Genomic DNA, 24,784 nt, shown 5'->3' with positions numbered 1-24,784 from the left:
ACTAAAAAAAAAAAATGTATTAAAAAATTCTCTCTCTCTCTCTCCCCCACTCTCTCTTAAAAAAAAAAAAAAGAATGTAAAAGCACTTATAATCATACGATGTGAGTAATAAGTGCTTTTAGTCTAGGTTTTGTATTCATAAACAATGCATATTATGCTTTTATGATTATAGCAAAAAAAATTTGCATGCTAGTTCCTTGTGTTTTCACTTCGTAGTATGTGCTTTTGAGATCTGTTCACATTGACACATGTAGATCTAGGTTATTCATTTTACCTGTGACATATTCATCCATTGCGTGACTATATCTCTAGCAGTGGAATTGCTGTGCTGAAGAATTGACATTTTCAGCTATTCTAGATATTGCTATGGATGGAGAAGCTGTGCTACTGTGACCACTAGCAGCAAACACGTTTTGCTGTTTTCCTATATGGCTGCAGATACTTAGTATTGCTGACTTCCGGAGTGCTTGTGGTGCCTTCTGGCGGAGGTGAAAGGGTATCTCATTGTGGTTTTGATTTACATTTCCCTGATTGCCAGGGAGAGTAGACATCTTTTGAAATGTTTATTATTTATGTCTTCTGTGACTATTCTCTTCATTTTCTTTGCCCATTTATTGTGTCTGATTATTTGCCCTTATTGATTTATGTTTTTTTTTTTTTAAATGCAGGCTAAGTATCAATCCTTTGTTTCATATTTAAAATGAAATTCATAAACATAGGCATTTGCTTGTCTTTTAGCCTTTTTTTAATCTTTGTAAATGTTTAAAAATTTTCTTTTTTTTTTTGTAGTTGTAGATGAATAGCATGTTTTTATTTTATTTGTTTATTTTATGTGGTGCTTGAACCCAGTGCCTTCCACGTGCTAGGCAAGTGCTCTGCCACTGAGCTATAGCCCCAGCCCTCTTTTAGCATTTTTGATGGTGTATGTTTTTCTTAGGACCTGGGGACCAACTTGCATCAGATACAAGTGAGAGGAAGGGACAGAGGTCAGTGTTAGTCCACGATTGGAACCAAACAGGATATTACTTTCAATATCATTTCAAAAGCTTTTCTGTGACCTGGTGTGACACTGTTTCCAGGAAAGCGGTGGTTGACCTCAGTTTGGGAGATGTTCCTGCAGCTCCTTGGGCCCCATACCAGTCCTGCCCATCCTTCCTCCCCAGTTGTTCCTGAAAGATTATGAGGCCTTGCCCAGGGTCCGAGGCAGCTCAAGCCTCCTGCAAGGGCAAGGTCCACCTACCAACCTCTGCTCCAAGTTCCAAATACCTTCATCAGTAGGCAATATGTACAGGAGGCAAAGCAAACACTGTCCTCTTAGATCTGTTTGTTTAGGTATTTGCAATCATCCCTACCTCGGGTGGCTACTTCAGGAATCAGATGCCACAAATAAGTCAGGGAAAGAGTTTGGGTATGCTTGAGGACATCAAGAGATGATGCCTACAGGAACAGGTGCTGAAGGAATCCTCCCTGGAGAGGATCTCCATGGACCTTGGCCTTCACTGGGGTCTCAGAGGAGGCTGGGAATGGGCCGCAGTAGAAAGAGCAATAGGCTTAGGAGAGGGTCTGTATTTGCCACCCATCAGTGTCAGACCTCTTGCTTTTTCCTTTGCAAAAATATGTGGTCCAGGACTAATAGGAGAATCATAGGAAGCACGTGTGGAAGTCCTTTTTAAGGTATAAGGCTCTACCAAAACTCATTTTGTGTTGTATCAAGGCCTTGGAAGCCAGACAGTCCTGGGGTTGGGTCCCAGCTTGGCCGTTTACAGTCTCCGGGGCTTGGGGTGAGGCATATTATTTATCTGAGCCTCATTCCCCCATCTGCAAAATTTAGTGCAAATTTCATGTGAATTGAATAATCACTTGGAATTAACAAAATAATTTGCTACAAATTGCGGGGACCTCGAAGGCTCTCTTCTGAGATCTCTTTAGGCAACTTTCTGGAATCATTAACATATAAGTGCTTCTTGATTTGCAATCAGCCTCTCTCCAATTCCTAGGAACCAGAGAGGAGGCCAGGCTGGTGAGGGCTGCTAAAGCCTCTTTCATAGGCTTCGTGGCCCCTGTGCTCATCGTCCTCTAAAAGTCTTTTACCAATTTACACTCTGGTCCATTTCTCCACATCCTTGCCAACATTCTTTATTATCAATCATTCTTGTTTTTATGTTGAGATGAATAACCATTTTATTAATCAGAGAAACTTAAGCTCATTTTTTATTTTCTCCAGTGCTGGGGGTTGAGCCCAGGATCCCTGGCCTGCTAAACAGGGGCTGAGCTACAGTCCCAGCCCCTAGATAGCAGTAGCATCATTATAATCCAGTACTCTGTCGTATCCTGGGGTAAACTGTCTTACTGATGGTATCACGCCAGCAGGAATACAGGCTGCCAGGCTGAGCTCTCATTTAGCCGAAGCTGCTGTCTAATACCTTGCCTAGGAGGGCTGTTTGATGAGAATGCTGGTCATGGAATTTTGAAATTAAACATAGACTCCTTTAGAAAGACAGCAATGTGGTTTGGGCAAAGGATTGCTAATTTGTTAATTTTCCCCTATAGTAACTTTATGTTTATTACAGTATCAGACAGGCTAAATAGCTTCTTCTCTATATTACATAGCTACAGATTTATCTACATGTGTTTTTTTTGGAATAAGAATTTTTGGGGGGCCGGGTTGTGGCTCAGTGGAAGAGCATTTGCCTAGCATGTGTGAGGCATGGGTTCGATCCTCAGCACCACATAATAAATAAAATAAAGTTATAAGAAAAATAATTTGGGGGCCCTGTGCAATGTCACGCTGTAATCCCAGCTACTTGGAAGGCTGAGGCAGGAGGATTGCAAGTTCAAGGCCAGCCTGAGCAACTTAGTGAAAGCCTGTCTCAAAATAAAAAATAAAAACATAGAGCTGTCAGTGGTAAAGTGCCCCCTGGGTTCAATTTCCAATGCTAGGGGAAAAAAGCTTTGGGGGGGTTCCATATCATAATAATCTAGATGAATGATTGAGGGTTGAGTTTCAAATCTCAATGCTAACAGATCAGTGGGTCTCTCTCCCCTGGCCTGCACCCCCTTTCTCTGCAAACAGAGATACATTTTGGCCATTGTTTGAAGGTTAGTTGCAGATATAACATCAATGGTTTTAATCTTTGCTTATCTCTTGGGGGACAAATGCCTCTTTGAAGTGCTGATTTGATTTGTGACAGACAAATTTTCCTATGTTTAGTGGCCATTTGTCTCTGCTCTTCTGTGAAGTTGCAGCAGATTCAACAGTCATTGTGTCCTGTGCGCATCACTTGGTCGTTTTAGTGGAAAACCGTGATCAGATGATAAAGCTGTTTGTATCAACTTTTTTTTTTTCAGTATTAATTTCTCTATCATTTTTTTTTTTTTCCATTTGTAAAACAGAAGTAAAAGCCTTGGCTCCTTTGACTACTGGGATGATTTGCCTGGGCGGCTTTACAGAGGAAGAGTTCAGTGTTCTTTTCTCTCCTGCTCATGTGCCCTGTAGGCTTGCCCATCTCTGCCTTCCCCTCTGAGAGTGCTTATCTTTTTCATAAAACAGAATCATTACATTCCTGGCTAGCTCTTAAAAGTCTCCACGGACATTCTTGGAAATTTGTACTGTGAAGCAGATGGTCATGGAGTGGATTCTAGTTTCCTACAGGAGCAATATTCCTGAAAGCAGTCTTGAGCTGCCTTCTGGACCAAAGCCTCGAGTCTAGTAAGCTATATTCTAAGTAGCAAGCAATCCTAATCCTGGAGAATGTGCATCCCTGTCTGAGATGGGCTGGAGAACGAATAGTCACAGTGAGCTACGAACTGCAGAGAGCACATAAATTACTTTCTCATTTAATGGAACTCTCCAGAAGGAAAATACTACTACATTCAGGAATAGGATTATTTCTTTTCAAAAACTGGGCACAGTGGTACACACCCATAATCCCAGTAACTCAAGAGGCTGAGGCAGGAAAATGGCAAGTTCTAAGGCCAGTCTTAGCGCCTTAGCCAGAGTGTGTTTCAAAATAAAAAATAAAAAGGGCTGGTGACGTGGCTTAGTGGTAGAGTGCCTCTGGGTTCAATCCCTAGTAACACACACACACACACACACACACACACGCCGCAGTCTGTCTGGGCACAATTCTCGAGCCACTTATCAAGCAGAAATGAACTTTATTTTTAGAACACACACAGCCACATGAGGTCTTCAGGAATTCCCTCAGAGCCCAACTGCCACCACTAGCTTCCCACAAGCCTCTCAACCCCCCACTCCTCCTGCTCTTGAGGCCGATTGGCTGGGTCATGTGGGCGGAGCCAAAAGAGTCCCCCAATGAGCAGCTATGTGGTCTGAAAGGGCGGGGAAACAGCCCAATGAGCATCACCGCAGAGGAGCCAATCAGCTGGCAGCTGGAAGTTTGCTGGGGCCCCTTAGGCTGTGGCTCTCAACACACACACATAGATAGATAGATAGATAGATAGATAGATAGATAGATAGATAATTTAAAAAAATAAAGAAGAAAGAAAAGACATTTTGACATTTTGATGGACTCACAGAGAAACTCCTTATCCTGTAGTTACCACCCCTCTGTCCTCCCATCCTCCCCAGCCATAAGTAACCACTTAATCTACTTTCTTTTCTTTTTCTTTTTGTGGTACTAGAGATGGAACCCAAGGGGATACTATACTCAAATTACAATTACACCCAATTACCTCCAATTACACCCCCATATATTTTTATTTTTTGAGATAGAGACTTGCTAAATTGCTGAGACTGGCCTCAAATATGCAATCCTCCTGCTTCAGTATCCTGAGTGTCTGGAATTATAGGTGTGGTTTTCTGACTATGGGTTTGTCTATTCTGGATATTTCATATGCATGGAATTATACTGTTTTCTATGGTTAAATAAGGAGATGATCAGAAAGATTTCACGAATCACCTGGTGTATTGTCACACAAATAGATGCTTGTTTTATATATATATTGTTTTAGTGGCCAACAGATCTTTTGTTTTATTTATTTACTTACATGTGGTACTGAGGATCAAACCCAGAGTCTCATACATGCCAGGCAAGCGCTCTACCACTGAGCCACTACTCCAGCCCCAGATGTTTCTTTTTTAATTCACAAAAGAGGAGGAGAATAACAAGAACAAATCTCACAGGAAATACGCTGATTAGAGGAGGCACCTTAACCACATAGTAAATGAGTTCTAAATTTACTAGGCTCAAGCGTTCCTCCTGCCTCAGCCTCCTAAGTGGCTGAGACTACTGGCGCATGCCACTAGCCTGGCTAGTTTAAACATTGTAGTTGGCTTTATTTTCAGTCCTAGAATCCAGGAACTCTATGTTATATGCGGGGCAAGAGCTTTACTGCTTGTTGTACCTCACAAATACTCGGGGGAGTCAGCTTGGCAGGAAGACAATCTATTCAAAACTGTCTTTGAAGGAAAGTAGAGGAGGCTTTCTATCTCAATCTCCATCTTCAGAGAGTTCAAAGATGAGGCCGGCTTTTAGAATAGAAATGACAGCAAAGTACAACAAAAGACAGGAAATAGACATCAGCAGATTTAGTCAGCCAGGGAACTGGTCATTTTCAGTTTCCTTGGTCTGTTCTCAGCCAGTGGAGGAAGTTCAGAAGTTAAATCAGTTTGGAGCTCTAATTTCAAAAGGGGCTGTTTCCAATCCTGCAAGAAAAAAAAAAAGAAAGAAAGAAAGAAAGAGAAACAAATAACAACAACAACAACAAAACAAGTTATCAGAAAGTTGCCCCTCATTTCAGAGGGAGTCTGCTTCAACTACTTTCTCTAAAATACAGGAAATGTTGTAATGGACTGAGCCAAAGAGGTTGGGCTTATAGACAGAGAAGGGAAAGCAAAAACAAAGAACAAATTTCAAAGTTACTTTCCTTGTATACTGAGGAGAGGGAGATAGAACTGCAGAAAAATAGCTGATGGGTTAAGATTAGATTACTTTAGATTACCATATTTTGAGTGAGGATCATTATCACGCTGATTGAAACTGGCCTGTGGGAAATTAGGCTGTTTTCTCATTTTTTTCCTGGTATCCTGAAAGTTCATATAAATGGCTTCATTTTGTTTGACAATGTGGAACTTCAGCCTGGGTGACTCCATTTTGATTTTCAGTCTGGTCAGTTGGAGCCCAGTGCAGGAGCTGAGTTCAATACAGTAGCCTCAAATCAATGTTTATAGCAACTTAATTCAATAGCTAAGCTATGGAATCAACAAACTAAGTTCCCTTCACCAAATAAATGAATAAAGAAAATGTGGCATATATATATACACAATGGAATGTTACTTGGTCATAAATAAGAATGAAATTATGGCATTTGCTGGTAAATAGATGATCTGGAGACTATCAATCTTAGTGAAATAAGCCAATCCCCCAAAATCAAAGGCCGAATGTTCTGTCATGTGCAGGTGCTAACACACAATGGGGGGGGGGGCGGAATAGAAGCCCTTGGATTAGACAAAGGGGAATGAAGGGGGAAGGAGGAGGGTGGGAATAAGAAAGACAGTAGAATGAACTGGACATCACTTTCCTATATCCATATGAATACACGATCAGTGTAACTCCACATTATGTACAACCACAAGAATTGGAAGTTATACTCCATGTATGTATAATAGTCAAAATTATACATACATGGAGTATATTATACATACATGGAGTCTAAAAAGAACAAATTAAAAAAAAAGTTTTAAAAAATGGCCTCTCTGGATGTGGTGGTACATAACTATCATCCCAGCTACTGGGGAGGCTGAGGTAGGAGGATTGAAAGTTTGAGGCTATCCTGGACAACCTGGCAAGACCTTGTCCCAAAATAAGAAATAAGAAAGGACTGGGAGTGTAGCTCAGTGGTAGAGAGCCCCTGGGTTCAATTTCCAGTACCCACCGACTGCTATCCCCAAATTTCCTTGTTCCCAACTTCTCGCTTATAAAATAAGATCTGGGCCAACTGTCTTAAGGGCAGCATTGGGTGGGGCTGGGCTTTGTCTTTTTCCTGGCTTCAGTCCCATCTGGCTGTGGAAGGCCTCCCCAATCTAAGTAGCTGATGGCCGCATGAAAGGTTGTTGACTTTAGTTTTGTGAGTTGAGACCAACAAGGTCTGCTGGTTCTCCTCCTCCAACTCCTTAAGCTCCCTCCCTCCACACCCCAAAACAAAACAAAATGACAAAAATGAAAACCACAAAACATTTGTTTGAGAGAGGAACTTCCCCAGCTCTCTTTAAAAACAGAAAAACAAATGGCTGCCTATCTGGCCCAGGTGATTGAGGTTTGGCCAGGGAAGGAGAATCAGCTTTTGAAATGACTAAATGACAGGGGTGGTTCCTACCTTTATGAGCAAATTGCATTGATAGGAGTTTCTAGAACTCTTTTAACTCCCTGGAGGAGCCACCTGTCTCCCTTCTGCCAGGGTCTACTCTAGTCTATGTGTTGGGATCAGCTAGTAGAAAAAAATAAATATTTTGTGGAATAAATAAAATTTGAGACCAGATAGTCTCTGATGGTCAGACAGGGAATAAATTCAAAGTGGAAAGAGCAGGAATTGCCCCTCCCTGTGCCTCCTCCCTGGATCAGGGTGGCAGACCTGGCTGTAGGTGTTGAGGCAGCTGAAGTTCCACTGAATTCCCTGCCTCAGCTCAGTTATTTGCCATCCCTGCAGGCATCTGACTTCTTTGCCCTTCAGCTTCCTTACCAGGAGGAGAAGGGAATTCATAATTCTCACTTATATGTCTTTCAAAAAACATTTCTTTTTTTTAAATAACATTTTCCTTTTTTTAAGTATTTTTTTTATTTGTTGATGGACCTTTGTTTTATCTATTTGTATGCAGTGCCGAGAATCGAACCCAGTGCCTCATGCATGCTAGGCAAGCTCTCTACCACTGAGCCACAACCCTAGCTTCCCAAATACATTTCTGTTGTAATGCCAGATTCCTGGGACTCCAGTAGACCTCCAGGAACCGAATCTTATGCAATCACACAAGAGTCTTTATTGCAAGCTCGAGCCTGGACTCACAACTGTTTCTGACGTAGCGGTCCCAAGGAGTGAGTCCCGGTCCTTTGTTCAGTGAGATTTTATAGGTTTTGGGGGGATACTCTATGCATCACAACATCACACAGCAAATCATTCCATACCACAGGAAAATCAAACAACAGCTCTTAATGTTGATTAGCACATTCACTGGTGGGAACAAGTTGGGTAGGGGTGATTGTTTAGTACAAGAGGGGGATTCCTTTGAACTGATTGATTTAGGCTATGAGGGGTCTACATGCTAAACTACATGGTTTCCCAACATGTTATCAATCACCATAAACTATTGGGGGCGTCATCTGGCATCCCAGGTATTTTCCCTGTCTCATGTTGATTGGTGGTTGCTAGGGGGTTGCTATGGGTCCTCACCTAGACTGACTGAGTCAGAGCCACCTGGAACCGCTGCAGATCTCTCCTGTTATTTGTAGACAAACAACTTAGCAGGGTGGGTATGTGCTTAGGAGTGCTCTGTGGATTTTTCCAAGGACAAGGGTCATACCCCCTTCCTTAGGACAGGCCTTGAGGTAGAAGCTGCTGTTATTTATTTATTTTCAAAAATGGAATCACATCAGTTTCTCACTGTATATTAAAGCAACCTTAGGCAATAAAGAAACTGTGGCATATATACACAATGGAATATTACTCAGCATTAAAAGAGAATAAAATCATGGCATTTGCAGGTAAATGGATGGAGTTGGAGCGTATCAAGTGAAGTAAGCCAATTCCAAAAAACCAAATGTTTTCTCTGATAAGTGGATGCTGATCCATAATGGAGGTGGGTGGGTGGGGGATCATGGGAAGAATGGAGGAACTTTGGATAGGGCAAAGGGGAGGGAGGGGAAGGGAGGAGGCATGAGGATAGGAAAGAGGGTGGAATGAGATGGACATCATTACCCTAGGTACATGGACAAAAACACAAATGGTGTGACTCTACTTTGTGTACAACCAGAGTAATGAAAAATTGTGCTCTATATGTGTACTACGAATTGAAATGCATTCTGCTGTCATGTGTGACAAACAAACAAATAAATAAAACCCTTAAAAAAACAAAGTAACCTTAGATATTTGACGTAGAGGAGATGAGCGTTTCCTCTTTAGGGACAGTCCATTTGTGCCTGGCACGGGACATCTGCTACTGTGGCACCATCTCCTTCTGTCTTGTTGCCCTGTGGTGCCTGAGACCACCATGTGGTCCAAATACTCCCCCTCTTTTCCTGTCACAATTACCTCTGCTCTGCCGTGTCACCTGAGAGTTGGGAGCCTGAGCCCAGGTGCCATTCAGAACACAGGGACTTTTTTCTTCATCTGTGGGAGGGAAGATTCTTGCTGCAACCTGGTCAGTCTGTCAAATAACAGGATCTTTCCAACCACCGTTCCTAGGGCTACCATCTGCCTCCTAAACCCTTTGCCTATTCTGTCTTTGAACTTTAGACCCAGAGGAGAGAAACAAGGGCCCATCAAAGAACCCAAGGTCCTGGATTCCCACTCTGGGTCCAAGCATGGGTTTCACTGGTTCCTAAGAACCCCAGGGACCTTTTTATTTCCTGGCAGGCAGGGATTGGGGGTATAGGTACAGGCATGCTTCATAAGATCTCTGTGTGTGTATAAGTGGTCTCCCACAGGCTTCTTGGGGCACTTTATCCTTCAGGTGAGGCAGGTGAGGGAAGAACCCTTGTCCCCTACTTGAGGTGGCTTTGTCCCCATCCTACTACCTTGGGGTTTTGTTTGAGGTTGGGGAAGCGTCACAGGAAGTGTCCTGGGCTTATAAAAAGATCCAGAGAAAACTCTGCTCTGACACATTGGCAATCTGACCCCAGGCTGGGTGTGCTGGGTGTCCTTGTTGGCAGGGAGGGCCAGCTTGGCACAGTTCAGACCGTGACCCTCTCCCCACAGCTCCCAAGAGCTGGAACGCACCGCCCCTCTGCCCGTCGGGGGCTTCAGCTACCTTCAGGGACACACCAGTTTCCCTCTTATCAACAAGACTGTGGGGCAGTGCCTTGATGCCACAGCACAGAGGTTCCCCGACCGAGAGGCCTTGGTTGTCCTCCATGAAAACGTCAGGCTGAACTTCGCCCAACTCAAGGAAGAGGTGGGTCCTGACCTTGAACCCTCAAAGGGGGCAGGTGCCAGTCCCCAGGCTTCCCTGGGTGGGTGGAGCTGGAGGGTGGGACATGATGATGGGCAGTGTGGTGGCCTGAGGACCTAAGGGACAGCAAGAGAAGCAGACATAACTGAGGCAGAGATGGTCTGTCTCAGCAGCTCCTGGAGCACTGTTAACTGTGTGTACCTCGAGCTCCACCCAGAGCTCCACTGAGGCGAATCTGCCTGTCCCGGTATTCCTTGTGATTCTGATGTGAACCCTTGGGCCAAGGGCTGAGGGTGAGAGTCATGGGCCCCTTCCTGCTTGCTCCCATCTCACCCTCTGTGATCCATCTGTTTGCACCAGGTGGATAAAGCTGCTTCTGGTCTTCTGAGCATTGGCCTCTGCAAGGGTGACCGGTTGGGCATGTGGGGACCCAACTCCTATGCATGGGTGCTCATGCAGTTGGCCACTGCCCAGGCAGGCATCATTCTGGTAAGGAGGTTTGCATGGTGCAGGGGGGTATCTGTGGGGGGAATGCCACTCGAGAGGAACCCACCTGCCTCTTGGCCCCAGAACCAAACCAGTGCCTGGCTGATTTCAGATCAGGTAGTTCTGTCTCTTAAGGCCCACCATGTAGACCGGGTGGTGTGCTACCTCGTGCCTTCTGAGAGTAGAGGGGCATCTGCAGGGTGGAGTGGCTGCCCAGGACAGACATTCCCTCCTTGTTCCCCCCAGGTGTCTGTGAACCCAGCCTACCAGGCTATGGAACTGGAGTATGTCCTCAAAAAGGTAGCTCAGCGCCCCTGCTGGTGCCTGGCTCAGGGGCCAGACCTGGCCAGGCAGCAAGGGTGTCCCTCCCCCAGCTGTTTGTGGTTGGAAGGAGGACCCAAGCCTCTGGTGGTGGGCCAGACACAAGGCTGGCGTGTGTGTTGTTGGGGAGCACATGTGTATCACAGTGGTCATGGGCCAGTGTGGCTCTGCGTGTGTGGCCCATGTCTCAGGGTGTGGTGTCTGGAGCTGGTTGTGTGTTTGCTGTGGAGTCAGGTGCATGCAGGTGCAGCCGGTGTGTGGGTCAGAGGATGGTGCTTGCGTACATCAGGGTAGTGATGCACATGTGTAAAAGAGCAGCTGATTAGTCTGGGGCTTCCTGCTGATCATAAGTGGGGGGGGGGTGCCCTTCCACAGGTGGGCTGCAAAGCCCTCGTATTCCCCAAGCAATTCAAGACCCAGCAATACTACAACATCTTGAAGCAGATCTGTCCGGAGCTTGAAAAGGCCCAGCCCGGGGCCTTAAAGAGTGAGAGGTAGGTGTATCCTGGATTTGGGGAGCACCACGAAGCATCCCTGACTCCTTTACCCTCCATCAAGCCCCAGGGGTGGGGGTGGCATCCCCTGGAGCAACCCCTAACTTACCCACAGCCCCTGCTTCTCACCATCCTCCCTATCCCCCAGTCTCCCAGATCTGACCACAGTCATCTCGGTGGACGACCCTTTGCCGGGGACCCTGCTGCTGGATGATGTGGTGGCGGCTGGTAGCACAGAGCAGCATCTGGCCCAGCTTCGACACACCCAGCAGTTCCTGTCCTGCCATGACCCCATCAACATCCAGTTCACCTCGGTAGGGCAGAGGTCTCCAGGCCCCAAGCCCAGCTGACACATGCCCCCTCCTTCTGTGACCCTTTCCCAGGGATGGGGAGACCGCAGGAAGTCAGGAGAGCAGGCACTCTCCTGACACTGGCCTCTACCCTTCTGCTCTGCCTTGGAAAATCGCTGGTGTCCTTGTCACATGACCCTTTCCTGGCCCTCCTGCTCCCCGCTGTGGTACAGATTTACTGAACCACTAGGGCTCAGAGTTTAAAGTGATAGAACTTGTCCCTCCTTTAGTGGAAGCAAATCTGAGGCCCAGAGAGAGAATTTGTCCAAGCCCACACGGCTAGTGGGCCACAGAATTCCCTGAGCTTCCTCACGTGACTCACATGGGAGTGACATGAGCACTGAGTCCTTCTCGTTCGCATTTCTGGATCCCCACATCTGGTCCCATGCTGCGCGTGGTAGACCTTTGGTACATATACCAGAGAAGCAAATGGATCTGGGGCATCCATCCTGGGCAGTGGCTGAGGGTGGGAAGGAGATGGGGGAAAGCAGGCCAAGGTGTCACCTGCTTGTCTTCGTAGGGAACCACAGGCAGCCCCAAGGGGGCCACCCTCTCCCACTACAACATTGTGAACAACTCCAACATGATAGGCCAGCGCCTTCAAATGCATGAGAAGGTGAGATGGGTTTGGACTGGGGCAAGGCTTGGCGGCTGTGGGGAGGTGGGCAGAGCGGGACAGCTTGCTGGGCTCCCCCTGCTGGCTGGAGGAACTGGCTTCTGGGGCTTCTACTCCCATGATAGACTCAGCCTCATGTCTCCATCTTTAGCCGCCAGAGGAGTTGCGGGTGGTCATGCCCTGCCCCCTGTACCACTGCCTGGGCTCCGTGGGGGGCACGATGATGTGTTTGATGCACGGTGCCACTCTCCTTCTGTCCTCTCCGAGCTTCAATGGCAAGAAGGCGCTGGAGGCCATCACCAGAGAGAAGTGGGCACTGGTAGACAGGCTACCCATGGGCTGATGAGATTCTCCTAGTCCTTGCACCTGAGCCCTGACCTTTTCCAAAATGTCTCCTCCTTCTAGTCATGAGACCTGGGATGGGGTCGTGGGGGACTCCCAGGAGAAGACCAATTCCTGCCTTGAGCTTCTGCTTGTTCCCCACGGCTTTGGCTTTGGCCCTTAATGAGGTTCATGGTGGGGTGGGAAGAGGGAGTTCCTTTCCATTTCCAAGCCTAATTTGAAGACCCTCCCCTTACACAGAGGCTCCTTCATATATGGCACCCCAACGATGTTCGTGGACATTATGAACCAGGCCGACTTCTCCAGTTACGACTTATCATCCTTAAGTGGAGGTGGGGTAGGGCCAAGGATGGCCAGGCATGGGGACGGGGCTGCTTTCCCCCAGGACTGGCCTGAATGAGCCAGTCTTCTCTTTAGCGGGGGCAGGAAGGGCCCTGTGAAAACATGGGTGAGAGGGAGGCAAATCCCCAGTGTCCCTGGACACCAGGCGCAGGCCAGATGTTAGGTGTGGAAATAGGCCCAGGATAAGGGAAAGAAGGAAAGAAGGTCCAGGATCAACCAGCAGTAGATAAAGGGGGTCCACTGATCTGGGAGAAGGGGGAGCTGTGTCAGCCTCGCTCTCTGATTCAGGTGTGATCGCCGGGTCCCCTGCACCTCCAGAGCTGGTCCGAGCCATCATCCACAAAATGAACATGAAGGAGCTGGTGGTGAGTGGCAGCCAGAGTCACTGGGGGTGAGGGGAGGGTGGGGGGAGGACTGAATGACAGGTCTGGGGATGAACTGAGGCCAGATCTCCAAAGGTGACCCCTAGGCCAGCCCTCTCTCCAGAAAGCAGAAATGAGAAAACACAGTCTGACCTCTTCAGCACCTGACGAGGCATGGAGATAGGTGACCAGGGAGTAAATACTATACATCCATAAATTTATACTTATAGAAATCTGGGGTAGAAACGCAGCAGGGGAGGATGTGCAGCCAAGCACTGGTGTCCTGTGAGAGCGTCCTGGCAGGTGGGGCTGGCAGAGTTGGAGGAAGGGCTTGAGATCGTTTCTGGAAGCAGGGGGTGGGCTAAGGGTCTGATATTTGTTTCCAAATGGCAGGGAGAGAGGGAACAGAAGAAGGATGGTTCTGAGAGGGTGACCATCCTGATGATCACCCTGCTCTGGTTCTGCTGGACTCGGGGGTGTTGACACCAGCTTCTCTGAGAGGAGCCACAACAGGGCCAGCCGTGATGGTTGAGAGGGGCTTTGGGTCCTCCCCTGCACCCTGTCAGGTGGAGCTGGGTTGGTGGTACAGTGCCCAGGGCCCTCTGCCAGGACGTGTGTCGCTGTGGGCAGCTCTGTGCATCAGCAGAGGCTGAGGGGAGGAGCGGGTGGTGGTGGGAAGGTCAGTAGTCTCTCCGGCAGAAGGCAGAGGCCAGTCACCAGGACTGGCTGGGTCAGGACCTGTGGTGAGGTGAGGATGTGTGTTAGGACTCCAACATCATAAACAATGTAAGAGAGGACAGTGGGAGTCCTGGGCACTATCTTTTCCTCCCAGAGGGGAACACCAATTCTCCCCTCCTGCAGAGGTGGGGGAATCATGAGTGATACCAGCTCACTTGCTAGAATCTCCAAAGAGGAAAAAGGGGGACCTGCCTGCCCAGCCCCCACCTGTTTAATGGCGGCCTGCTTTCTTGGACCTCTTGGTGGGGAACTTGCAGCTGCGGAAGGCGTCTGTGTCACGGATGTGCTGGCCCTTGAACTTGGCGGGTGAGGCACAGGTGGCATCTGGGCGAGAAGCCTTGGCTTCCAGCCATCTGGAGAAACAGAAAGTTGCTGGGGTTGGGGAAAGGTGTGGGAATACTGAGGGGAAGGGACAGTGAACTACAGGGCCAGGATGGACTTGACCTCAGGATAGACTGGAGCTGTCATCCTCATTTTACAAATGAGGAAATTGAGGCTCCCAGGGTCCCGTGCTTACTAGCAGATCTGGAATGTGTACCCAGGATAGCTAAATGTGGGGCCAAATGAGGGGAGATTCTGTGGGTGACATGGGAATATTCTCACCGCCGAAGACCCCGAAGCTGACAGGTACATTTCCAAGGGTTGTTGGTGAGGGTGAGGGTCTCCAGGTTGTCAAAAGGGAAGTTGGAGGGCAGCTGGTTCAGGCGATTATTTTCCAAATGGACATGTTTCAGCGTGGTCACACCCAGGAAGGCACCATCTGAGAACTAGGGAGGTGAGGTGGGCCGGAATGAGTGCTCTAGCCTGTGTCCAGCCTTTCCCAGTTCTGTCCCCACAGAGGAGCAGGGTCTTCCCCTGGACACAGGCCTTGGTACCTTGAGGAGTTTTCAAAGAAGAGTGATCAAGTTATCTTGATGAGCTAATCCCCATGGCCCTTTTGAGATAGGAGGTGTTGTTTCTAACCAGCAGATGATAAAAAGGAAAAAAAAAGTTCTGTCCCTTTAGCCAGAGTCACACTAGAGAGTAAATAGTAGCCCTAGGACCACACCCCACACCCCTCCCCTGGGCACCACACTCCCTGTGCAAATACTGGGCTGCTAAGGCAGCCAGAATTTGTCCCCAGGAGCTCAGACTGGCACACGGTGAACCTGGTCAGTGTTTGGCAGGGTAGGCAGCAGGCCCAGGCTGCCCACAGCCCAGGGTCCTGGGACTTCCCCCAGCTTTATCCTCACTGCCTGCCAGACACTATTTGTGGAGCCACCTTGGTGAAAACATTGGCCAGTTGGACAGCTCCAGAGGAAATGTTCCATTGGTGCCCACATCTTGGCCCCAGGCGCCACTGTTCCTGTCTGGCTGCCCCTAACCCAAATCAGTCCCTGATATGCTGTTCTGCTGCCCACCAAAAGGCCACTCTGGCACTAGTGGCTCATAGAGGATCCCACCACCAGTGGGGGTGGGGTCTGAGCTACAGAAGGGCAAGCCCTGGCAGGCTCCATCCAACCAGGCAAAGTTTGGCTGCTGCCCAGGTGGATTCTGTCATCTTCTCCATGTCTGTGCCTTCTCCTACAGCCTAGGTTAAGGTGTGACATTCTCTAGTGACCAGACTGTCCTCTACCTTGTCCTGGCCCCCAACCAAACCTCCTGTCTGAAGCCTCTGTCCCAGGGTGATTTTCCAGTCCCAAGGAAGAGATCTGGCCAGACTGGCATCCCAGGGGAAGAAGGACTAAGTGAGAATGCACACAGGAGATGGGTCTGGGGACTAGAATGGGCAAAGGGCAGCCAGCAGTCTGGGGGACAGTGAAGCACACACAGCCCAGGCTTTCCTGTGGGTTGTCTAGTGCAAAGGGCTGACAATGGAGTGCTTGCCTTTGCTCTTTCATATGGCTCTGCAGCCTAGGGAGTCTTTGGTCCCCATGCCTTGACTTCCCTACTTAGGTAGAATGAACCTGAAAATATCATGGCGTGAGTGAGTAAGTGTGTGTGTGTGTGTGTGTGTGTGTGTATTGGTGGGGGTGGGGGCAGCACATCCACCAGGACCTCTGAGGGGTGTAGAGGTCTTCCTCAGGTATTTGCTCCCCCCTCACTCCCCAGTCCACCTTAGCACACAGGCCTTCCCCCACCAGGAACAGGGTCTCTTTGTGGGCCTGATTTGCCCAGAAACTCTGGAAGCCTTCTCAATAAACAAACCTTTCTTTATGGGATGGTAGGTTTACTGGAGACTGGGAAAAACAGCAGAGGAGGGGAGGAAGGCCCCACCGGAAGAGGTGGGCACTGCTCACAGTGGGGGTTTGGGAGCACTACAGAGGCCTCCTAAGAGGCCATTTTTGGGGCCAGGGTAGCCCCTCTCCTCTTAGATGCAGGAGTCCTGGGAGGGCAGCCAGATAAGGATTAGGGTGGGGATGTGACAAGAAGAGGGAGAGGTGGCAGAGCTCCTTGCCTTGAGATAGCCAGAGGGACAGGGAATTTGAGGAGAGGGGATGGTGCCCGGCTGTGGTCCTAGCTCCCAGCCTTCAGGGGGAGAAGAAGGAGCCGGGCAGAGCTCTGCAGTCAAGCACTCACCTTCTCCAAATTGGTGTTGTCCAGCCAGAGGGTCTCCAGGTACCTGCCGAAAGACTGGAAGGCGTTTTCTGGGATGCTCTTCAGGGGATTGTGGGACAGCTTCAGCTCCTCCACCACCCGCAGCTTGCTCAGGGCAGCGGAGGGGTAGCTGGATAGCTGGTTCTTGTCCAGATGGAACTTGGCGAGGTTCTCTACATCGTCCAGAGCTCCGGGCTGCAGAGAACTGAGCGCATTTTCTGACAGGTAGAGCCAGCGCAGGTCCTTGGCGCCCTGGAAGGCGCCTGCGCGCAGCTCACGGATCTTATTATTGTTGAGCTGCAAAATAAAGAGGTTGACTAGAGGGGACAGCAGCCCGCGGGGCAGCTCGGTCACCTTGTTGTGATCCAGGTAGAGGTAGGTGAGCTCAGTCAGGTCGTCGAAGGCGCCCGCACGCAGCACGCGGATGTCGTTGTGGGACAGGTACAGGTAGATGAGCTGCTTGAGGCCGCGGAAGGCGCCCGCGGCTACCTCGCGGATCTGGCAGTGTTGCAGGTGCAGCGACACGAGGTTCGGCATGGCCCGAAACGAGTTAGCAGCCAACACCGGGAAGTTGTTGCGCTGTAGGTTGAGCAGCTTGGTCTTCTCTGACACCTTGGGGATCTTCTGCAACCCCACTTTGTCACAGATGACATGCTGCAGGTCTCCGTGGCAGTGGCAGTTCTGGGGGCAGGCGTCCAGCGCCGGCAGAAGGCTGGCCAGAATGCCGAGGCTAAGTAAGAGCATTGCGCGGGCCATGGCCAGGATGCCTGGAGCCGGGGCTAGGGTCAGCGACGGCCAGGTGCGGGCAGCGGCAAGTTCTGGGCGCTCGGGTCTCCCGCCCTATTTATATGGTGGCCCTGACCGCAGCCGGCGGCCTGAGCCAGCTACTACGTGGAGCATCGAGGCCACTGGACTTAACTCCCTCGCGCCCAGAGATGCTCCCCCGCCCTCCATGGCGACAGGGCCAGGGGCCCTTCCCCCACCTGGCGACCATGCATGGGGGGCCAAGACCGTACCCCTCAGTCTGAGACCTTTGCTGCCTGCTCTCAGATGAGATGCCCTTTCTCCCCCTACCTCCTTTCCCTGGGCTTTTTTTTTTTGGGGGGGGGGCGATCATGGGTGTGTCTAGAGCCCCAAGTTTACACCGGAGAGGAGGCGTTCCCCGAACTTATTTGTTTGCTCAAATTTGAGCCTCCATGTTTCCCCCACCCAATGCACACTCGGCGGGGTGCCCTGAACCCAGGGAGAGAGGAAGCGGGGCCGGACAGCGGGATGCGTCTCGCCGTGGTCGGCAAGCCGGCGGCGCTTTAATGGGACTCTTGTGCTGCGCCAGCCGAGCGTGAGAGCCCTTCTGGCGTCGGGCTCCCCCTTCTGGCTAGACACTCCAGAGCCGACCCTAAGGAGCGCCTTCATCCTTGGGCTCCTCCCTGACTCTTCTCTTCTAGTCCTAGGCTTGCGATTCTGTCCCGCGCACCCCACCCTCTTTTCTAGGGCTGAAGGCTAAGCAGAGAAGTGGGAACTTGGGGGCGGAGGCGTGGGAAGTGACCCACAGAACTGGCAAAACATTCGGAGACCACAGGCCACGGGACACAGTCGTACCATCCCCCTCCTAGATCTCCCCCCAAATATCCCCATCTCCCAGTGGTCAGGATCCACCCCTGAGGGGTCTTAGGGTGGCAGCCGAGTGGCGCCGAGGTGTACTTGGCAGAGGCCACGCCTGGGCAGTGGCCCCAGGACTGTGAGGATGGATGAGGCGTTGTCAGGATCAGCCCTGGCCAGTTCAGGCTGCCAGATGCACAAGGTTGTGGGCAGCCCTCCCCAGCTGGGTCAGGTCTCTGAGTGCCCACTTGCCAGCCACCGTGTCCGGATTCCTGTGGACAGGGGAGGGTGAGCAGGAAGGTCATAGCTCTGGTCCCAGGTAAGCTCTGGGCTGCCTGGCAAGAGGTATTGTCCATTTTGGGGGATAGGGGAGGAACTAGACCCCAGCTTTGCCAGAGCCACACCAGCTGATACAGGGGGATCGGGGGCCACAGACAAAGATCTAGTAGAATACAGGGTGATCTATAACATTCTCTGATGGTATTTAGGCTGGCTTCTGATTTTTCTGATGCTCAGGATGTTCCAACCACTGAAAGAGGAGGGGTGGGGCTGGGGGTTGTGAGTGCCACAGGCGTTTTAAATCCCTGCTCTGGTTGTATTTTATTTTGATGAAAGTAAATTTACAGGAAATTCTGCAGAGCTCTGGGGCACCCACCCCAAGGTCAGGCACTTGTCCCAGGTTTTGGGGGTGGGTTGCATCTGTGCCACTCCTAGCTGGCCAAGGTGGACTGGCTTTCTCATCAAGTTTATGGGGCCTTCGGTTTGGAAGGAAGGGAGAGAGGATGTTGTGGCCTGAAATCAGGAAGGTGGAGCTAAGGCAGCATGTGGATGGGGGAAAGAAGTCTAGGATGTTGGTAATGCCAGGAGCCACAGACAGACATGTGACTGCTCTAAGGAAGCAGGACTGAGAGCCCTGGCTAGGACAGAATGGCTTCCCAGGTCTCAGTTTTATTTCATATCCGGGACCCCTGCAGAGATCAATGTCTCTGCCCCCTTCCCGGGCCCCTATCAACCAATGATGTCTCAGTTCCTACTATTCAACTGCCCTGAGTAGCTCACCCATCCCTCTGTAATTGCTGAGCTCCCATCAAACCCCCTTTCTGGACCCTCTAGGTTGTTTATGGAACTACAGAGAATAGTCCTGTGACCTTCATGAACTTCCCTGAGGACACTCTGGAGCAGAAGGCAGAGAGTGTGGGCAGAGTTATGCCTCACACAGAGGTGAGCCCCCGACCAAGACCCTCAGACCTCAACTTCCACCACTCAGAGACATTTATTGCTTTCCATTAGAGGTCCCAACAGTTCACAGAAGATGCTGAAAGCCCCTAGAAGCAGGATCTTTGCTGGGCCTGGCCAAGGCTCTCTGTGGGCTGAAAGGGGAAGAGCTGGGAGAGAGGCCCTGAGCAGCTGCCAGCTGCCTCCCTTCCTGTCTGAGGTGTGTTTTTGCCAAGCCCACTGTCTGCTTCAGGGCAGCCAGGGAAGCCTCAAAGAGGGGCCAGAGCACAGAGATTTTTCCTACCTAGCTCTTTCTCCCCCGTTGACTCTTGCCTCTCGCTTTGGTGGAGTTGCTCTTCTGACTGGGTGTAGATGGTTTCCCAAGCAGCCTATCCCTCTGGGGGTCCCTTGCATCTCAGACACTGTCCGGAGCTCATCTCAATTTCAAATTCCCAGCCATGACTCCTTTGCCATACCAGTTTCTCTGTCCCTGTGGGGTTACTGCCAGGGGTTCCATGCAGCTGCTTCCCTTGGGACTCACCTCTCCTCAGGTGCATCTCCTCCCTCCTACCCTCCCAACTGGAGCAGTCCCATGGGAAGTGAGTATGCAGGAATATGAGCCCCTCCCATATCTGACAGCCTTACTGCCACCCCCACTGGGATACCCAACTGGAAGGTAGTCTGGAACTGACATATTTATGCCCATATTTGGATGCACAAACCGAGACACACTGGCTGTGGCTCCTTTTTCTTTCTTTCTTTCTTTTTTTTTTTTTTTTTTTTTTTTTTTGGTACAGGGGATTGAACCCAGGAACTCTTAACCACTGAACCACATCCCCAGCCCTTTTTATTTTTTGAGACAAGGTCTTGCTAATTTACTTAGGGCCTCACTAAGGTGCTGAGGCTAGTCTTGGGTTTTCCATCCTCCTGCCTCAGTCTCCTGAGTTGCTGGGATTGTAGACATGTGCCACTGCGCCTGGCTGTGTGTGGTTCCTTTTGTACTAGGCTTTCAGACTGCCTCTCCTGATCACATGGCACTGCCACACCACCCTCCTTGGCTTCTTTATTTGGTGCTTAACAGGAAGTCAGAGGAGACTCCCTTCCCTTCTGCAGTTTATAATTCTTCAGCTGGCCTGGCCCTCCACAAGCTTCCTTCCCTGCCTCCTCTTCCCTCAGCACCCCTGGCCTTGGCCTTGACTGATCTTTCATGCCAGCTCAGGTCTCTGACTGGTGATGAGTCTACTCTGGCCTCTCTCCCTTCCCTGGGCTGTGATGGGCAGAGCCAGGGGACTTCATTATTGGGTGAAGGGAAGGCAAAGCTTTCCCCATCCCTAAGAGCTGCCAGTCCTGGAACGAGTGGGCAGGTGGCCCCAGCCTGAAGTTGACCTGTCCCAGGCCCGGATCGTGAACGTGAATACAGGGGAGCTGGCCGAGCTGAACACGCCCGGGGAGCTGTGCATCCGAGGGTACTGCGTCATGCAGGGATACTGGGGAGAGCCTCAGAAGACCTTTGAAGCAGTTGGGCAGGACAAGTGGTATCGAACAGGGTGAGAAGGCAGGGTGGGGGAGAGACTCCGGCTACTGAGGGGAGACTGTGGGTTCTGAGACTGAGCTGGAAACATTAGCACAAGGAGGATGTGGGTGTCCAGAGGGCCCCTCTCATCCTGGAGACTTGACTTCCAAAATGTGTACAACGTGGGTAACCACACCTAGCATGGAGACAAGACACCAGAACAGTGTGCTGTAGCCATATTCCCAAAATTGGAGCCAAGATTGATTCAGTCACTCATTTGTTAGCTCAGCACATTCTTAGTACTCACCTCCTAGGGGCCAGCATTGTTCTTGTTGCTGTTGCCCCAGTGGAGAGCAAGATAAAAAGGACCCTGCTTTTACTTCCCACTTGTCTGGAAGAGGATGACAGATTATTTTGGACATCAAAAAATTAAATGGGATTCTATGCTGTGTGCACTATAGGAGAAAAGGTGGCTGTAATGGGGAGGGGAGCTTTCCTCAGAGCCGGTGGTCAGAGAAGGCCTTTGGAAACTTTTGATCTAAGACATGAATGATGAAACAGAAACCAGCCTTGAAAAGCAAGTGCACAGATAGGGAAAGAGAAAGAGAAAATATGTGATAGGTATTGTACTGGTTTATTGTTCTCTGCCTTCCTACCTAGACTATAAGTTTCAGAGAATGTGTCTTATTCCTGCTGGGTCTTCTAGAACAATGGGGGACATATAGCAGGTGCTCAATAAATGTTTGATGAATGAGTGAGCAAGGGAGCCAGTTAAAGCAGAGAATAGAGGGCATTCCTCGGCTTCACCTACAGAGACATCGCCTCCATAGACGAGCAGGGCTTCTGCAAGATCGTGGGTCGCTCTAAGGACATGATCATCCGGGGCGGTGAGAACATCTACCCAGCAGAACTTGAGGATTTCTTCCACACACACCCACAGGTGCAGGAAGTGCAGGTGAGGCACCCAGGCCAGGTGAGCCCAGGTGTGATCCAAGAAACAAGCAGGAAAATGATGATGTCTGATATTTGTCTCTGACCTTGGAAGGTGGTGGGAGTGAAGGACCACAGGATGGGGGAGGAGATTTGTGCCTGCATCCGGCTAAAGAGTGGGGAGACCACCACTGAGGAAGAGATCAAAGCTTTCTGCAAAGGGAAGGTGGGAGCCTCAGTGTCCTCCATCTCCCCGACCCCTGAGTGTTCCCTCACACACCTGTTCCTGCCAACCATCCAGGATTGGGGAATGCCCCACCCTTACAGACATGACTCTCCAGCCAAGTGAGCCCTCTTGCCCCAACCCTAGCCCTGTGACTTTGCCCAGCGTCTTGCTTTATCTTTCTGTTCTGCAGATCTCCCACTTCAAGATCCCCCGCTACATCGTCTTTGTCAGGGACTACCCCCTCACTGTCTCAGGAAAGGTGTGTGAAGTGGAGGTGGCCAGGGAGGGGCAGGGTGTCATGGGACTCCAGGTGGCCCAACCCATGCCTCTCTCCGTGGTGAGCAGGAGAGGCAGCATAGGGGGACTAACCTGTCATCTCATCTTGATTTGTCCCAGGCTTTCTCAATCTTAACACTAAAAACTGAAAAAACCCTCAGTCCCAAGCAAACGGTTGTGGTTGCTCACCCTAACAGGCGGGGACTCCACCTGACTCTCGCTCCTTTGTTTTTCCTCTAGATCCAGAAATACAAACTCCGAGAGCAGATGGAAAGACATCTGAAACTGTGAATCCAGGGGAGGAGGGGTCCAACCCGGCCTGCCTCCGGCCCCTCCCCCCAAGCCCCAGTCTTCTTTGTCATTTGGCATAAAGAGCTCTATGTTTCCTGGTCTCTGGCTGGAGTACTCTCTCTGGAACGACAGTGGATGGAGAAAGGAGGAGTCTCAAGAGAAACCAGCACTTTCAGACTGATTCCTCTGAATACTACTTTTTAAGTAGATGATCTGTTTAATCTAACCCTCACCCCATCCCTTTGAGGTTGCAAACCCATTTTTTCTGTTTCTTCTTCTTCTTTTTGGTACTGGGGATTGAACCCAGGGATACTTTACAACCATCCTCAGCCCTTTTTATTTTGAGACAGGGTCTTCCTAAATTACTAAGTCAGGCTTGAACTTGTAATCCTCCTGCCTCAGCCTCCCAAATTGCTAGGATTATGGTGTGCACCACCATACCCGGCTTCCATTTTTTCTTTTGTAAGCTTTACCTGATCCATCATTTTTCACATTGTTGCCAGAGAAGTCCAACAATAAATATTCTTTTAAAAAAAATAAGAGCATATGTCAAGAGCTTTGTAATGTTTTGAACAACTAATAAAAAAAGATGAAAAAATAAGAGCTTTATTGATATAATTCACATACTATCCAAAACATCCATTTAAAATATAGTTTTTCCAGTGGTTTTTTTTTTTTTTCCTTTGGCAAGGTGGTATTGGGGATTTAACTCAGGGGCACTGGACCACTGAGACACATCCTCAGCCCTATTTTGCATTTTATTTAGAGACAGGGTCTCACTGAGCTGCTTAGTGCCTTTGCTTAGGCTGGCTTTGAATTCTTGATCCTCCTGTCTCAGCCCCCCAAGCCGCTGGGATTACAGGCATGCACCACCATGCCTGGCACCAGTGGATTTCAATACAGTCACAGATATGTGTAACCATCACCACCAAAGTCAATTTTGAATGTTGTTGTTACCTCAAAAAGAAACCCCATACCCTTTAACTATCACTCCTCCCATCCTTCCCAATCAACCCAGTAAAAATAAAGCAGGCTGTCATTTGACCCAAGAAATAAAAAAACAGTTGGCTTCTACAAGGCACATAGGTACTGTTACTTAACCAGCCTGTTTTGCCTGCTGTGCAGTTTGCCAATCACTAACACCAGGAGTTTTGCAAAAGAAAGTTTATTCATGAAGCAGCAAAGCATGAGGAGATGGGAGAACCAAGTCTCAGACCTACCTCCCACAGGGCAGGGCTTGGGGATATTTATGGGATAAAGAAGCAGGGCGATTGATAAAGAGCAGTGTGACTGGAGGTGATCAGTGGTTGGCACATCCCAAGTGTGCTCACCCCCCCCGCCCATACTGACGATTAAACTCAGAGGTGTTCTACCACTGAGCTACATCCCTACCCCTTTTCTTTTTCTATTTGGAGACAGGCTCTTGCTAAGTTGCTGAGGCTAGTCTCAAACTTGTGATCCTTCTGCTTCAGACTCCCGTGTCGGTGGGATTACTAGTGTGTGCCACCACACCTGACAATGTAACCAGTCTTCATAGCTCTTCACAGGACACATTTTTAGAAAATGGGGTCCCTTTAGCACCATCTGAGGGTGGAGTTTTTGGCCCCTTGATGTCAAAATGTCACCAATTGGATACTTGCATAGGCCCAAGTGATGAATCATTGTTTTTCAATCAATAGCCTTCGGGTCCCTGAAAAGTAACCTGGGCAACTGTTTATAATCATGACCCCCATGTCAGGGGTGTTATCTAGTGCAGAACTGGTGGGAGACTAATAATATATCACTCCACTGCAACCTCCAAAATTAGTGATTTGAAAAGTCAACTAAAATCGTGTAATGAAAAGCAAGTGAAGCTATAGGATTTATTGTTTTCCCTCCATTTCAGTTCCCAGTTCAGAGACAAACTTTTCTCCCGCCTGCAGCCCTCACCTCCTGGGATGTCTGTCTCCAGCAGCAGCAATTGCAGCTGTCTTACTTTTTAAG

General features: G+C 49.5%; 2 protein-coding genes across 2 annotated transcripts in view; one reads left to right on the top strand and one right to left on the bottom strand.

Moving 5' to 3' along the window:
* Positions 1 to 23,402, top strand: part of Acsf2 (acyl-CoA synthetase family member 2) — a 32,141-nt gene extending 8,739 nt beyond the window's left edge. Inside the window, exons 2-16 of the mRNA XM_027924606.2 lie at positions 9,931 to 10,126; positions 10,484 to 10,612; positions 10,856 to 10,909; positions 11,306 to 11,424; positions 11,573 to 11,738; positions 12,295 to 12,390; positions 12,542 to 12,699; positions 12,973 to 13,064; positions 13,363 to 13,439; positions 19,464 to 19,571; positions 20,961 to 21,112; positions 21,892 to 22,033; positions 22,124 to 22,234; positions 22,425 to 22,493; positions 22,751 to 23,402. Coding sequence (XP_027780407.2) covers positions 9,931 to 10,126; positions 10,484 to 10,612; positions 10,856 to 10,909; positions 11,306 to 11,424; positions 11,573 to 11,738; positions 12,295 to 12,390; positions 12,542 to 12,699; positions 12,973 to 13,064; positions 13,363 to 13,439; positions 19,464 to 19,571; positions 20,961 to 21,112; positions 21,892 to 22,033; positions 22,124 to 22,234; positions 22,425 to 22,493; positions 22,751 to 22,801 — 1,720 coding nt within the window. The 3' untranslated portion in view covers positions 22,802 to 23,402. The remainder of the gene's footprint in view (positions 1 to 9,930; positions 10,127 to 10,483; positions 10,613 to 10,855; positions 10,910 to 11,305; positions 11,425 to 11,572; positions 11,739 to 12,294; positions 12,391 to 12,541; positions 12,700 to 12,972; positions 13,065 to 13,362; positions 13,440 to 19,463; positions 19,572 to 20,960; positions 21,113 to 21,891; positions 22,034 to 22,123; positions 22,235 to 22,424; positions 22,494 to 22,750) is intronic.
* On the bottom strand, positions 13,964 to 17,569 carry Chad (chondroadherin). The gene is made up of 4 exons (XM_027924607.2): positions 16,734 to 17,569; positions 14,778 to 14,941; positions 14,382 to 14,527; positions 13,964 to 14,174 (listed from the first exon to the last, which is right to left on the bottom strand). Exons 1-3 carry the CDS (start codon positions 17,505 to 17,507, stop codon positions 14,386 to 14,388), a joined length of 1,080 nt encoding a protein of 359 aa, XP_027780408.1. The 5' UTR covers positions 17,508 to 17,569; the 3' UTR covers positions 13,964 to 14,174; positions 14,382 to 14,385.
* Positions 23,403 to 24,784: the final 1,382 nt, after the last annotated feature.

The sequence above is a fragment of the Marmota flaviventris genome, chromosome 17 (genome assembly GCF_047511675.1).
Source record: "Marmota flaviventris isolate mMarFla1 chromosome 17, mMarFla1.hap1, whole genome shotgun sequence".
NCBI lineage: Eukaryota > Metazoa > Chordata > Mammalia > Rodentia > Sciuridae > Marmota > Marmota flaviventris.
This window is presented reverse-complemented; position numbering and strand designations above follow the sequence as displayed.